The 13,433-nt window shown below is 41.9% G+C and overlaps 1 protein-coding gene across 4 annotated transcripts in view; it reads right to left on the bottom strand.

Annotated features, from left to right (window-relative positions):
* Positions 1-13,433, bottom strand: part of CHD7 (chromodomain helicase DNA binding protein 7) — a 179,054-nt gene that overhangs the window by 52,792 nt on the left and 112,829 nt on the right. For 3 of the 4 annotated variants that reach the window (XM_027128031.1, XM_027128030.1, XM_027128029.1), the window contains exons 5-7: positions 9,215-9,352; positions 7,880-7,945; positions 1,768-1,823 (exon numbers count right to left, since the gene is read on the bottom strand). In XM_027128031.1, the coding sequence (XP_026983832.1) occupies positions 1,768-1,823; positions 7,880-7,945; positions 9,215-9,352 (260 nt within the window). Of the gene's footprint in view, positions 1-1,767; positions 1,824-7,879; positions 7,946-9,214; positions 9,353-11,529; positions 11,702-13,433 lie in introns of those variants that run through there. The other variant, XM_027128032.1, reaches the window with a different exon arrangement.

The following is a 13,433-nucleotide window of genomic DNA, read 5'->3' on the forward strand; positions in this document are numbered from 1 at the left end:
CACTGAATGAAAGAAGACTCCGCAAGTCCACACAGCTATAAATAAGCAGATAGGTAAGAAGGTAAAGCTCTTCCTAACAGCAGAAGCCCGACCAGTAAATTCAGGAGGAACAGTGGAATTGTTAAATCACCACTTAGCGACTGTCATGCGTAATAGTCTCAAAGCATCTTTCCACAAGATACTTTTTAATTATAAGAAGAAAACCAGGAATTCTTTGCACTGTTTTTGCAATTTTTCTGTAAATCTCAAATCATGTCAAAATGAAAGGTTAAGAAAAACTTTTAATTTTATGGAAACGTTAACTTCCCTTAGATCTCGATAACATCAGAGAGGAAAGCTACTTCTGAGCACTGCTTTGCCTCATCTCACGGGACCGATGGCAGACAGGTGGCTCGCCTCCCCTGGCTGGCGGCAGTGGCACCTGGGCAGGGAGCCCGGGCCCAGCTCTGGGGCTGTGCGCAGGCGACTTGAGATGGTTCCCACAGACCGAGCGCCTCACCTCCCACAGCCACACGCTGACCGGGACGGGTGCCTGTCTCGTGGTGCCACTTCCTGGCAATCGATACTTAAACTTCTGTGCTTCGAGTGTGATTTGATCAACTGGCCAGAGAACTCTCTGACTCTCCGGCTTACTTCGTTTTCTCCTCCTTATCTGGTCTTTCCACTCTCCTTATAAGACGATCTGAAACCATGCCATGTGCATAACTTGCACATGTGTAAACTCATCGTGCTCTGAGTACAGAACGATGACAGCATCTAATGTTTGCTGAGCATTTTTCATTTCACTGCATTCTTACAATAACACTGGTAAGAGACTCCTTCATCTTTTTACCTGGTAAAAGGTTTTGCCCGCAAACGTCAGAAATGCATCCGTTAATTAACACAGTGCCAACTGCAACGGGGGGAATGACAGAAACCACGAGGCCTGATGCTTTTATTTTCGAGGGTAGGGTAAATTTTCTTAAGCTGTTCTGACAGCTCCCCAAAGCCTCTCTTTAACCCTAGAATTTATTAATATGGTACTTGAGTTCCTTGCCTCAAAAAGCTTAAAGTACATTTAAAAAGTTTACAGTACATTTAACTTTTATGTTATCAATAAATATTTTTGTCCTTGTTCTGTGATTGTTATTTGTCCTCCCCAGCAGGATGACTATTGATGCTTCCAACGAGGTTGCCTCGTCAGAGCGTGCCTGGCCCTAGTATCCAGCTTCCATCTACAATCACGGTGGTTTCTCATGCAGCTTTCTTAAGAGTTGTGCAATTCAAATTCACTAACAAAAATCAGAAATGGAAACGGAGCAACAAAATCATAGCTCACTGCATTTCAGAACATGAGTGATGTCACGATTTCCTAGAGCCTCTGCCTGAGAGCAGAGTTCTCATCTCGGGTGCCAAGCGTCCCAGTGAAATATGAAGGCAGGGAGCCCCGCGGAGCAAAATTCATTCTCAGAGTCAGGCAGGTATTATACTACTTTCCTCACTTTTCTGTTATTGTATGAGCTTTCATCCCCTCTAAAAAGAACTTCTTGGTTATACACAAAAGCTAGTCAGCCTGTACACCAATTACACATTTTGCAGAAAAATAAAGTTCATAAACTATCAAAGATGGAAAAGTTAGTGGGCAACGGCCTATGGCACTGAATAAACCACACCAGAATTTCCCCGGTGCCAATTTTTTTTAAAAAAAACTTCCTGATTACCTTTTAAAATTTGGTACATTGAAAATATATTCCTCCATGGAAAAAAAAGAAATCACAATGTACTTACAAGTTTTTGTATTTCACATAGAACTCCTCAACTTCTACCTCTTCTCCAGATTCCTTCTGCAACAGAGGAAAATTTCAGGCATGCACTTGAAACCATCTACTAGAATGTTCCAAAGTCATGATTTACTCCCGTGTGGGCACAAACAGGCATCGCGGAAGCGGCACAGGGCGCTCGCTCCTGGAAGGATGAGCATGTGGTGAGCTGCTGGGAGGCCAGAGGGATGAGGGCGGACCATGCGCGCTACCCGATGGGCTCCGGCTCCTCAGACGTGCATGGCTTTAGCTCGTCCCTAACCACATGCAGCTTCATTCACAACAGCCTGACCCCAAATGTGGCTTTCTGCCAAACCCACAGTGCTAAGTAGACGTCAAGTGCACCATTTTCTCAGGCAGCAGCCAATTAGCCACTGCTCTCCTGAATGCCATATGGATTATTTTTGGCCGCCTCATGGCAACTTTACATGGTGGGTTTTGTAATGTTTTAAAATATTTAAAAGACATTTATTCCTCCATATAGTTAATAACGCTAAACAAGAAACCATCTAAAACTAAACCTTGTTCCGAGGCTGTAATTTCAGTGTATCACTATTCACAGTTTCAGTTTGACTCAATGGTACAATTAAAATCTCTCAGACAAGATGTCACATACACATAGCAAGCCAAATAAAATTAACACTCCAACTACGACACCGAGGTGAGGTTAAAATCGTGACCCATCAGCAAGTCAAGGGTGCGGCGGCGAGATTATCTCGAACGTCTCCCCTGGTCCTGCCTATTGTAATGTCTGCAGAAGATACTGCACATATAATATTTTAAGCATCTCTTTCAATATTTTTTTTCCTCTTGGTTGTAGGCTGTTAAACAAGTTGTAATATGTAATGTTCTTTTGGAACATTTGATCAGATAAATCAGGGATGTAAAAAAATCAACACCACTTACAGATGTCTAGAGATTGCTTTTACACTCTTACAAGAGTACCTGCCTTGAGGGTCACATTTGGCTGCTAAACTGCCTCAGAGGTGCCGCAAAGAAAATTAAGGCAAGTCAGAACACAGCAGAGGGCGAACAAAGGAGCAGAGACTTCTCACTGGGTGACAGCCTGGCACCAGATCTGCTCAAAGAGCCTAGGATCAGCCTCCATCCCCAATCTTCGACCTACTGTCAAAGACTGTGAGCTTAAAACTTTTCTTCAAAACTCTCCCACGTATCAGTTAAACCTAAATTTTAAGCAGTTTTTCCATCTGCCTAGAGATCACCAGTAAGAAGACAGGATATTCAGGAGAGGGGTCGAAACCCATTAATATCTGATCCTGCCCTCATGGATCTATAAACGGTCATCACCCTAAAGCAGCTTCTTAAATCCACGTGTTCAGAAAACCATCTGTATCCCCAGATTTTCTTTTTTTAAATTATTTTTTATTGGAGTATAGTTGCTTTACAGTGTTGTGGCATGTCCCAGACTTTCAGGTGTCCAAGCTGAAAAGAAATGTTTGCTGGGTACCCTCAAGAGCAGGGATATAAACCTGCAATCACTGTAGAGGTAAATTCTGGTCAATTCAAGCAACAATCCATCCCGAACTCGCCTGACATTTTTCTAGCCCTTAACATTACCCCGTCCCACTCCCACATTTCAGCAACCATTTCAAGACACATTATCTTTGCACAGAACTGGAGATCACAGTAGAAAGGCAGAGATAAGACTGTGGTCAGCCGAGGAGAATGGGGAACCAGGGTGAGCCTAGATCTCGCGATGCTTCTCATAGCATATCAGGAAATTCAAACCTCGAGTGGAATTCAAACGTCTGGTCTACTGGTTTTGCTTTTTTGATGTTAACTATATTTCTTTCAGTTCTGAAAGAGTTTTTCAAAATTACTTACCTTTGAGGTAGTAAAAAGACACGCTTTATCCTTTCTATGTTCTGTTATCTCCTGATTTCCTTCTTCCGGATCTTTCCTCCCGTACTGTCCCCTTTCCATCTCGTTCTAAGTGGCCTCACTGTCTGTAACTTCTAAGTGGGCCTCAAAGCACACAGATCAACTCTTGAACAAAGGGGCAGTTTTCATTCTGTCTCGATTCTGCTCCAGAAAGTTCCGACTCTTAACGCCATCAGCTGTCTGCCCCTGACTCTCGTGAACACCCATTTTCTCATCACGATCAGCTACGCCTCTGGGGGTGTGCTGTGGAGATCTCAACAAGAGAGTCTCAGGCTGTCTGGGAGGAGGTGATCAGGTTCTGAGACCTCATTTAGTAGCACCTGGAGCTTGTAGAGAACTGTCCCAGGACCTATTTCTCTTGGATGTCCCAAATTAGAACCCTGTGCTTTGTTTAACTGACCACACATACTGGATCAGCTTCTTGCTCCCAGAGCTGTAAGTAGAGAGCTGCAATAGAGCTGTTTTGCCCTTCATTTCATAATATTATCACGCTGGCCTCTTCTGCTTTACTTAGGGCAAAACAATTAACAAAAGTGTGTGCATTCCTAAGCTCTCAGGAGCATCATTTTAATTACGCACTAAACGGCAGTCGGTTTGACCAGACTCTCTTGACAGTTGAAAACAGCCCCAGCCTCTACCTCCCATGCCCCAGTGTTCCGAAGCCTTTCCATAATGGGCATATCCGATGCATAACTGAGTCAAGGCACTATTTCTGCAGGTGTGTGTGTGCACGCGTGCACGCGCGCACACACACACACACCACTCAAATTTATTTCTAGGACAGTTACCGTTAAATTTGAGAGTCCTCTAAAGTAATTTCATGTGCTCGATAGACTAGTTTTGAGAAATGTGTGTATCTTTTCATTCATTAGACTCCTAAAGCAGTCTGTCAAAATCCTTACTATTCACATGAAATTGAAAGTTCCAAACATATTGAACCATACTTGTTCCACTGTTCACTTGAAACAGAAACCTTGGCCAGGCACTAAATCAACTCTTCTGGTCACCTGGATTCTAAAACAGCCGTTCAGCAAATGATAATCCTGTTGGCCTGAAAGAATGAATGACCTTTCCCAAGCATCCTATTACTAAATTAAGCAGTCACACTGGGGAAACAAAGCTAAACTGTAGTGTGAAAAGGCAGAAATTTTGCTAAACAATGCACAAAAGAATGAGAAAGCGCCTTGATAAAGGCAACAATAAAGCAAAGGTATGAATCCATTCCTACTTCTGGCCCAACCTGCTGTATATTCTACCAGAGATGCCAAATCATACTTCATTTAGGAAGAAAATAGGACATAATAATACAGAATCCACTTTCAAAACTATTTTTGACCTTCTGGTACAAAAAGGATTTGAACTGTTTTCCCCCAAAGACAGATGGCTCAAAGCAGAAGGGGCTACATGATGACCAAATGTGGAAAAGAAGAAAATTAACCTTTATACAATCCAAAAGTCCATTCTTAAATCTACCTCGAAATTCAAATACAAGTACCACCTATGTCCCTTGCACTGGGTCTCACGCACACTGATTTGGGTTTAGAACAACATAAGTGCCTGAGCCATCCCTATGTAACACGCGGTGCGGAGTTAGGGAGGTTCTGCCGGATGAGTTCTGTGAGTTTGCACGACTCCACCGTAACGGCTGATGCTTCTCAGGCTACAGTGATGAGGTCAGCTGATTGCAAAACCCGTTAACTGTCCCCACTATGTGTCGGCACCACGCTGGGGAGGCTCTGAGCCCTTAACCAGTTTCCACAGTGCTGCCAGTGGGAGACAAAGGCACCTTCTCACAGCCATGTCTTCCATTATTCATGGTAATAGGAAACAGACCAGCAGGCATAGCTAGAATCCGGGGGAAAATCTCAAATTTCCTTTTGCTTCTATCTGCTACACTTTCCTCCAATATTACTGAAGCTGATAACTAAAGTAACTATTTGGAGAACATGAGCAGTTTAAAAAGTTAGCACCTGCTAATGTTTACAACCTTCTAATGGTTTTCTATGGCCCTTTATGAAATGCCACTAATCTACAAGCGACTCAATGGGCTCCATACCTCTTTCTTATTTTAAATCATACCTCAAGGCATATCTCTCCTTCCAGAGTAAATTTCCCATTAATTTTCTCCATCCTAAACGTCACCTGCTCAACAAATACTCTACCCTCAAGTACAGTTACAGTGATTTTTAATCTCCTGTGTTAAGATAAACCTGGTCATCTGTACGTGGCAGCAATACCTACTCCTCAACTGTGGGCACCTATCTTTAAAGGGTTGGAAAGAAAAAACAAAAAATGCCCTCCGGTGGGCAAAACAGAAAGAAAAAGTGATGCCCTACATCATGCGTAGTCTAAGCAGCTCTGAATAACAGAGCTAATTATAATTTGCAACCCCCAAACCTGCTGGGTATGCCTGCTGAAGCACTATCGGTTGAATGAAAATTATTATAACCCATCCAAACCACGTGCTATTTATTCAAACAAGCCACTTCAATTCGCTGAAGGGGATTATTCTTTAAAGTACACCAAGCATTCAAATTTTGCCATATACCTACAATTCACAAGTTAACAGTTCTAGAGTCATTAGAAGGACAAAAATGCAACCTTTCCAATTAGTTAAATAGTGCTCATTTCTGCTTGAACGGGTGGGAAATTTGGTTGAGATTTTATGTTCATCAGAGAGGAAATCCTCAGGTTCAAAGAGCTACCAGATAGACACCCCATACACTCCCACTACCTACACTCATTATGAAAATATCTTGACATGTTGTTCTTGATTATTTTTGTTTGAACCAGAGTTTTATCTTCTGATAAAAATCTATACTTTGAATAACACAATACAAAAGCAGAGAGTATTGGAGCAAAGGTAAAGAGAAGTTTACGGCTGGTGCAATACCATTTTCAAGGATCTCTAGATAGTATCTGAATAGTCAACGTTTCCTGTTTGATAAACCCAGAAGCTCACTTTAAATCTCATAATTCCTACATTCCTCATCTCTCTCCCTGGAAATTACACTTTGTATACACTTTACATCTTTAAAAAAAAAAAGCTTATTTTACATGTCAAAACAATGAGGTTGTCTTCCACACACCTTGAAAGCAATAAAAAGTAACAACTCTGCCTTTGACAATGATTCAAGCTAGAAGACAGACACCGATGTCTAAAGGAGACCATTTTCTAGAGACACCAAGCACGGTTTGCTGGAATATGTAAATGCATCTGGATGCCTATGTGCTTCTTCAAAGTAAAGTGTTTTCTCAAACTGGGCAAGAAGGGTGGGAGGAAATGGGGAGTCTCCATCAGTAAAAGAAGATGCAGTGTTCCTGGAATTTGCTGTCACGGCGTGTATGTGCCCCTCAGTGACATGGGCACCAGGCTAGTGACAGGTACTTAGGGCTTACCTTCGCGGATCAGCATGAATTCCGAATAATTTGGAAGGATAAGTCACATTATCTTCAAAAATTACACTGAAAATAGTTCTGTATTTCACTTCTGCACTACCAAAAGAATACTAATATTTCAATTGCATATGAAAAGTATGAGAAAACATCTACTTGCTAACATGATAAAGAGATCTTCCGGGGGGTGGGGGGCTGGGGTAGGGACCTCCCTAAGAGAGATGAGAGATAGATTCATGGTCATGATTTTTCGGAAATAATATTTATGAAAAAGGCAGCCTACAACTCTAGGAGTCCTAATATATTTCTTTTGAGACGTTTGAGTTCTTGCCTACTCTAAATGGGGTAATAAAGCACTGATTGTTTGCTACATTTTAATTTCATTTTGGGCTGAACATCCCAAAGATTGATATTGGACTAATAAATCAGACAGGATTAGAAACATCACCAGAAGTTTCATTTTCAACAGTGAAATTTTTTTTTTTTTTTTTTTTTTTGTGGTACACGGGCCTCTCACTATTGTGGCCTCTCCCGTTGCAGAGCACAGGCTCCGGACGCGCAGGCTCAGTGGCCATGGCTCACGGGCCCAGCCGCTCCACGGCATGTGGGATCTTCCCAGACCGGGGCACGAACCCGGGTCCCCTGCATCGGCAGGTGGACTCTCAACCACTGCACCACCAGGGAAGCCCAACAGTGAAATTTTTAAAGGAAATTATAAAGCAAAAAATAATTTAAAAGTCACACACACACCACAGGTTTTGATAGCTCTACACGGTGCTTACCTGTTTTTTTACTGAACGACTACTCATAATTTTTTCTACCACTGGACCGTCTGCATCAACAGATTCCTAAAACATAAAGTGGAATGAATGAATCCAAACAGAAAGTATTTCATTCTAAGCTGTAAAAGCAAGAAATCATTCCCTTTTGCACCTCCTTCCATACCCTTTAAGTTCATACCCTTTAAATCACTGGGTACGATCACCAGTGGGGAATATGACTGAAAAGAACAAAAATCTCCCTTGCAGAAAGGCAAAAGGAAGAGCTGTGTTTATCACTTCACGATTATGTGGTTTAATTGTGTGGACTAGCATGGGTCCCTAAAGCCAAGGAGCGTTCAGAAATTCCAGCTGCTAAGAGAAAATGATCTCTGCGTGACAGCAGAAACATAACTTTTCCTCGTCTGGACCCATGGGGTTAATATACTCATCATTCTGTTATTGTAGGCAGCTTTTTATCTATGGAGGTCACATAAAACGCTATATAACAACAGAGCGCAAATTACCAAATAAAATACAAAACTGTATTTAATATATTTTTCAATGGGTTACCAGTTTGTTAACTAAAGCACAGTAACAGTAAGAAGAGGGCTTTTGTGTGTGTGGGGGGGAAGATCTTCACAATAATCAATCCTCCATTACTACCCATACTTTATACAAACTCTTTTATCCATCACTTACATGGCACAGAGAATAAAGTAGGCCCTGCTGGGTACTACAAGGCAATAATTTCATAAAGGGGCTCTTACAGTGCCAAGCAGCAGGAGACAAGCTTGAGTGGTGTATTAAAGTCCCAGAAGCTACGGCACTGAACTCTCCGAGGTAAATTCAGCCTCCTTGCATCCTAGGTCTGCCTCATCCTCAACAAAGACCATTAATTCTCCAAAATTGTGTCAAATTACATATCACAGGCTTGTACAAAAATAAATCCCAGTGAACGGGGCTTTTTAAAAGACACTCCTAAAGGACTAATTTCCCATAGCGTGTTCACCAACACGAGACGAATGTTCCCAGCTCAAAGTCCGACGCTTCTACTGAACTTCTCAGATTCCAGCTATAAAATTTCCAGCCCATCTTCTGATTTTTTTTTTTTTGTGGTACGTGGGCCTCTCACTGTGGTGGCCTCTCCCGTTGCGGAGCACAGGCTCCGGACGGACGCGCAGGCTCAGCGGCCATGGCTCACGGGCCCAGCCGCTCCACGGCATGTGGGATCTTCCCGGACCAGGGCACGAACCCGCGTCCCCCGTATCGGCAGGCGGACTCTCAACCACTGCGCCACCAGGGAAGCCCTCCAGCCCATCTTTTGAAATGCACACGAGAACTGCACAGGCCACTCACCTGCGGCTCCGACTGCGAGGTTGTGGAGGGCGAGTCTCTCCCAGCAGCGTCTGCGTCATCGGCCTCCTCGTCGGAGATCTTGAACTCCAAGTCCTCGGTGTACCGCTTTCTCTTCACCTGCCTGCTGGACCGTCTCTTCTAAAACGAAAACCCAACAGCCTGGGTTTAGAAAGCTGCTGCTCTCCCCCTTCTCAGAATGGCACGGTACATTTATAAAATAATAATCGTAAAGAAAAGCTGGTGACTTTAACCCTGCAAATCACAGAAGATATCACAGTGGAAACAAATATAATGGAAATGGGGGCAATCTGAAACCAGGCGCCTCGGCCAGCGATGGCCCTGCCACTCCCGGGTACGTGAACTTTAACTGGGACATGGAAGTAACGATACATCTTCCTCCTCGTTCAGCCGGTAAGTTGCTCAAACGTGAAGGCAATACTGAAGCTGGGTGATGGATATATAGGGGTTCGTTATACTATTCTAGTTTTGTATGTTTTAAAAATTTCCCCCACAAGAAAAAGTCAAAGAAAGTGAAGGCATGAGAAGATAATTTGTGAATAATAAAGTTCTAGATAACTATTGTTACAGTAGTATCCAAGGTTCTAAAACTATCTCAGAGACCCAGTTAAATAGAAAGTTTGTATTTTCATCTTGGTCCTGAAAGAAAGAGTCTGAACATTTTTAAAGAGCTGAAGGATTGAATGGCAGAATTTATAATGAGTGACTAGGAAAAGGAATTAAAAAAATTTTTTTTACTGCACTGATGAAAATGTGAAGGACTGTTACTAGCTAGTATTAATAGGATTATTGGCAAAATGGGCCCTCTCCCACCCAGTGGTCAAAATAGAACGCAGTACACCTTTGCAGGACAGTGTGGTCAAAACGTAAAACACGCCCATCCCCCTTCCCAGCAAGCGCACGTCTAGTAAGCTACATGACGCATCTGGGTAACATCTAGCAGATAAATGGTTAAGTAAAAAGAAAAGCAAGTCAAGTAACAATAGCTAGCTTATAGTTCTAAGATTACAAAAAAACCTTGTGTATCTATTTGTATGCGTGGGCGATAAATATATAAACTCCTCCAGAGAAACATACTGTAAATCCTGTTTACTTCCCTACACTCAGTGAATATTTGCTAAAAAATGAATGTATACGGGTATGTTTTCAATAACAGAAAAAAATCTGAAAAGACACAACAAACTGTAATAGCTATTAATTCTGGAGAGTGAAATGAATGGAGCAGAAAAAAGGATTCTGTACTTTTTGTTCAAAACAATTCTAGATGGCTTGACCTTTTTGATATAGAAATAGTTTTGTCAGTTAATTAAAAACAGACAGAAATAACCTTCTCATTAATATGTGTATGTGATGACATCTCAGATAACTCTAAAATGACACGTGTAAATTTTAAAACCCTGTTCAATTACAACTCATGGGTGAGTTGGCAAAGCACATGGAAGAAATAAAAAGAATACTGAGAAAAGTAACACTGATACTAACTGTTCTCTAAGAATTATGAAATAAACTCTTCTGAAGAGCCTTTCGAATTTTAAAGTTGGGATAGTAGGGCAGAGAGAGGCAAATCACCCTGCCGTGCAGACCTCAGGAGGGACGGGCATGGGACCTACGGGGCACAAGTCAGGACCAACAAGCCCCCGTGCCATGTCTCAAAGAATGGGAACCACTCAATTTTACTGTATTAAGTTTGTGTTCGCCCTGCTCTCAAAGGGGATGTGAGACAGCTCACATTACGACTGTGTGTAACAGGACCGTCAGACGGGTCATTCGAGGCTGTGAACTCAGCCCTACAGCCAGGGCTGCAGAGGCACGATGTACCCCTCTGCCGGGAGGTATCTGGGAGCTGGGTGGGGACCTCTTATTAACAGACTTCCTAGCAGCTCAGACGAGAGGGAGCGGTGATGTGGGCCAAAGGCTCCACCTCTGACCCTTCTCTCCTCTCCAGCCCCGCACAGAATAACCAGTTCCACGTGGAGGTGACACCCAGGCCAGAGGGGGTCCTACCACCGTCCATCTTGCCCCACGTCACCAGGGGCAGTTTGACCTCGGGGGTCCAGGAGCTGAGTGCCCACGTTAGAATGAGGCCAGGCTCTCACTGCGTGACCCTGGACGAGTTCCTTTAGGGACCTCAGCTTCCTGGTCTGTAGACTAGAGGTAATGATAGTAGCTGCCTCATCAGTATACTGTGAAGATCTCCTACGAGAATACATTGAAAGCACTTAAAACAGCGCACTTAAAGGGACATGTTAATGCCAAACGCAATTAGTAGGATTACAGTCATCAGTAACTAGCTCCACCTTTCCAAGGGAAAATCAGAAAGCAATGAGGCTCCGAAGCCGGGCTACGTCATGTGGCTTCCCTCCTCTTTTCCCAAAGCTGATCTGGAATAGCTCCGCCTCTTCTGCTTACTTCAGCATTGCCTGCTTCTGGCTGTCAGTTTCTTTAAGATATAAAAGCCTATTATCAGGAACAACATTTTAATTTGGTGAAATTTAGTATAGTATCTGTATTTCTTTTGATATATCAATTTAGCTAAATGGAAATGGATGAATCTACAGTTTCACCTTTCCGTCATTACTGTAAGGAGAATGGGCTACTAATGACACAACTGTGATGTTTCATCAGGTTTCCATGGTTGGGGCCACACTGCCCTAGTATTCTTGCAGCACAAGTAACTAAACATCCTTGGACGGAGTCTAAGCTTGGACAGAGTCTAAGACAAACCTACTTTACACTAAATCCCACTCTGATATTAAAGAAATGTTCCAGTACAATAAAAACAGAGACTTCTGTTTATTTTTCTAATAGAAATGTGCATATTGGTGAATATAATGTTTATAACGGAAGTTTCCCCTCATTATCAACTTTGTGTTATAAATCTATGCAACAGTGATAGGGTTAGTAATAGTGGATACAAGGTCACTTCATAAGAGTAAAAGAAACCCCAAAACACAATTAGAACTCAACCTTCTGAAAGTTTTAAATGTTACATGGCTTCTCTGCCTTCTAAATAATAATTGATCTTAAGTTCATTTCTTTTGGATATCAAGGTTCCTTTCCCAATTTCCAAACATAAAATAAAATTATTTATCACATAATAGGCTTTTTATGGTCTGTTAAAACTATTGTTATTTGGGGGAATCAAAATAAAATATAAGAACTGCATTTAAACCAACTGCATTGAAAGCTCAAAACTTTTGAATTAACACTACAATAACAGGTCAACTTGTTAAACTTGGATTGTTTTAGAAAAGTTTCATATAGTTAAAACAGGTATGCTGAAGAACAAATTTAAATGTGTTACCACAATCTCACTGTTGTAGTACTTTGTGACACAAACTTTTCAGTTTGTTAAAAGAAAAAGAAAAAAAAAAGACATGGCATTTAGTAACGTTTAAACAAGTTGATCATAAAACTCGAGAACTTTAAGCCCTTTACGCGTGTGCTACAGGAAGAAATACAACAAACAAGCAGTCAGCGTCACTTCCTGTGTTGCTGTGATACAGAAGAGACACTGAGAAACATGGACCTGTGTGTTTACTGATATTAGCTGTCTGACCCGTGACAGTTCAGCACCAGCCAATTAGAAAGGATGCCCGGATGTCCATTTGCGTTGATTAGCATTTTTCTGTAACTGAAATGCAGAAGGAAAAAGAAACACCACTAGTATTTCATAAAGTCCATTTGAGTCTGTGTTAATGCAAACAGACTTGTAAAAAACAGCAGTGTTTGTGAAAGAACAACAGAATTTTCTTGACTTGTGTGACAGTCTTCTTAGTATTGTCCAAATACTACTGCACAAAGGTCTTAGTTTAAGCAAAAGCAATTCAGGGGAAAAAAAAAAACACCTGTGGGCATAAGGAATAAATTCAAAATAATTAAAAATACTTTAGTTTAAAACCCCCTAAACAATTTTTTAAAAGATAGCTACTTACCTTCCCAATATCTTTTCACTGATATGGAAAGTTAGAGGAAATTACAAGATTAACTCTAACTGCCAGAGTTTATCACTATGTTAGTTATAGAACCAAACCAAACTGAAACACATTCATTTACACACACACACACACACACACACACACACACACACACACACACTCACTCACTCACTCTCTCTCTCTCTCTCTCGCCCCCCGCCCTTTCAGGTCCTCTAAGGTTACGTCGTTCTGTGAAGTTACAGATATCAGGGAGTTCTAGTTAA

Source organism: Aethalodelphis obliquidens, unplaced genomic scaffold (assembly GCF_003676395.1).
Source record: "Aethalodelphis obliquidens isolate GAN/ISIS:26980383/991018 unplaced genomic scaffold, ASM367639v1 scaffold33, whole genome shotgun sequence".
Classification (NCBI taxonomy): domain Eukaryota; kingdom Metazoa; phylum Chordata; class Mammalia; order Artiodactyla; family Delphinidae; genus Aethalodelphis; species Aethalodelphis obliquidens.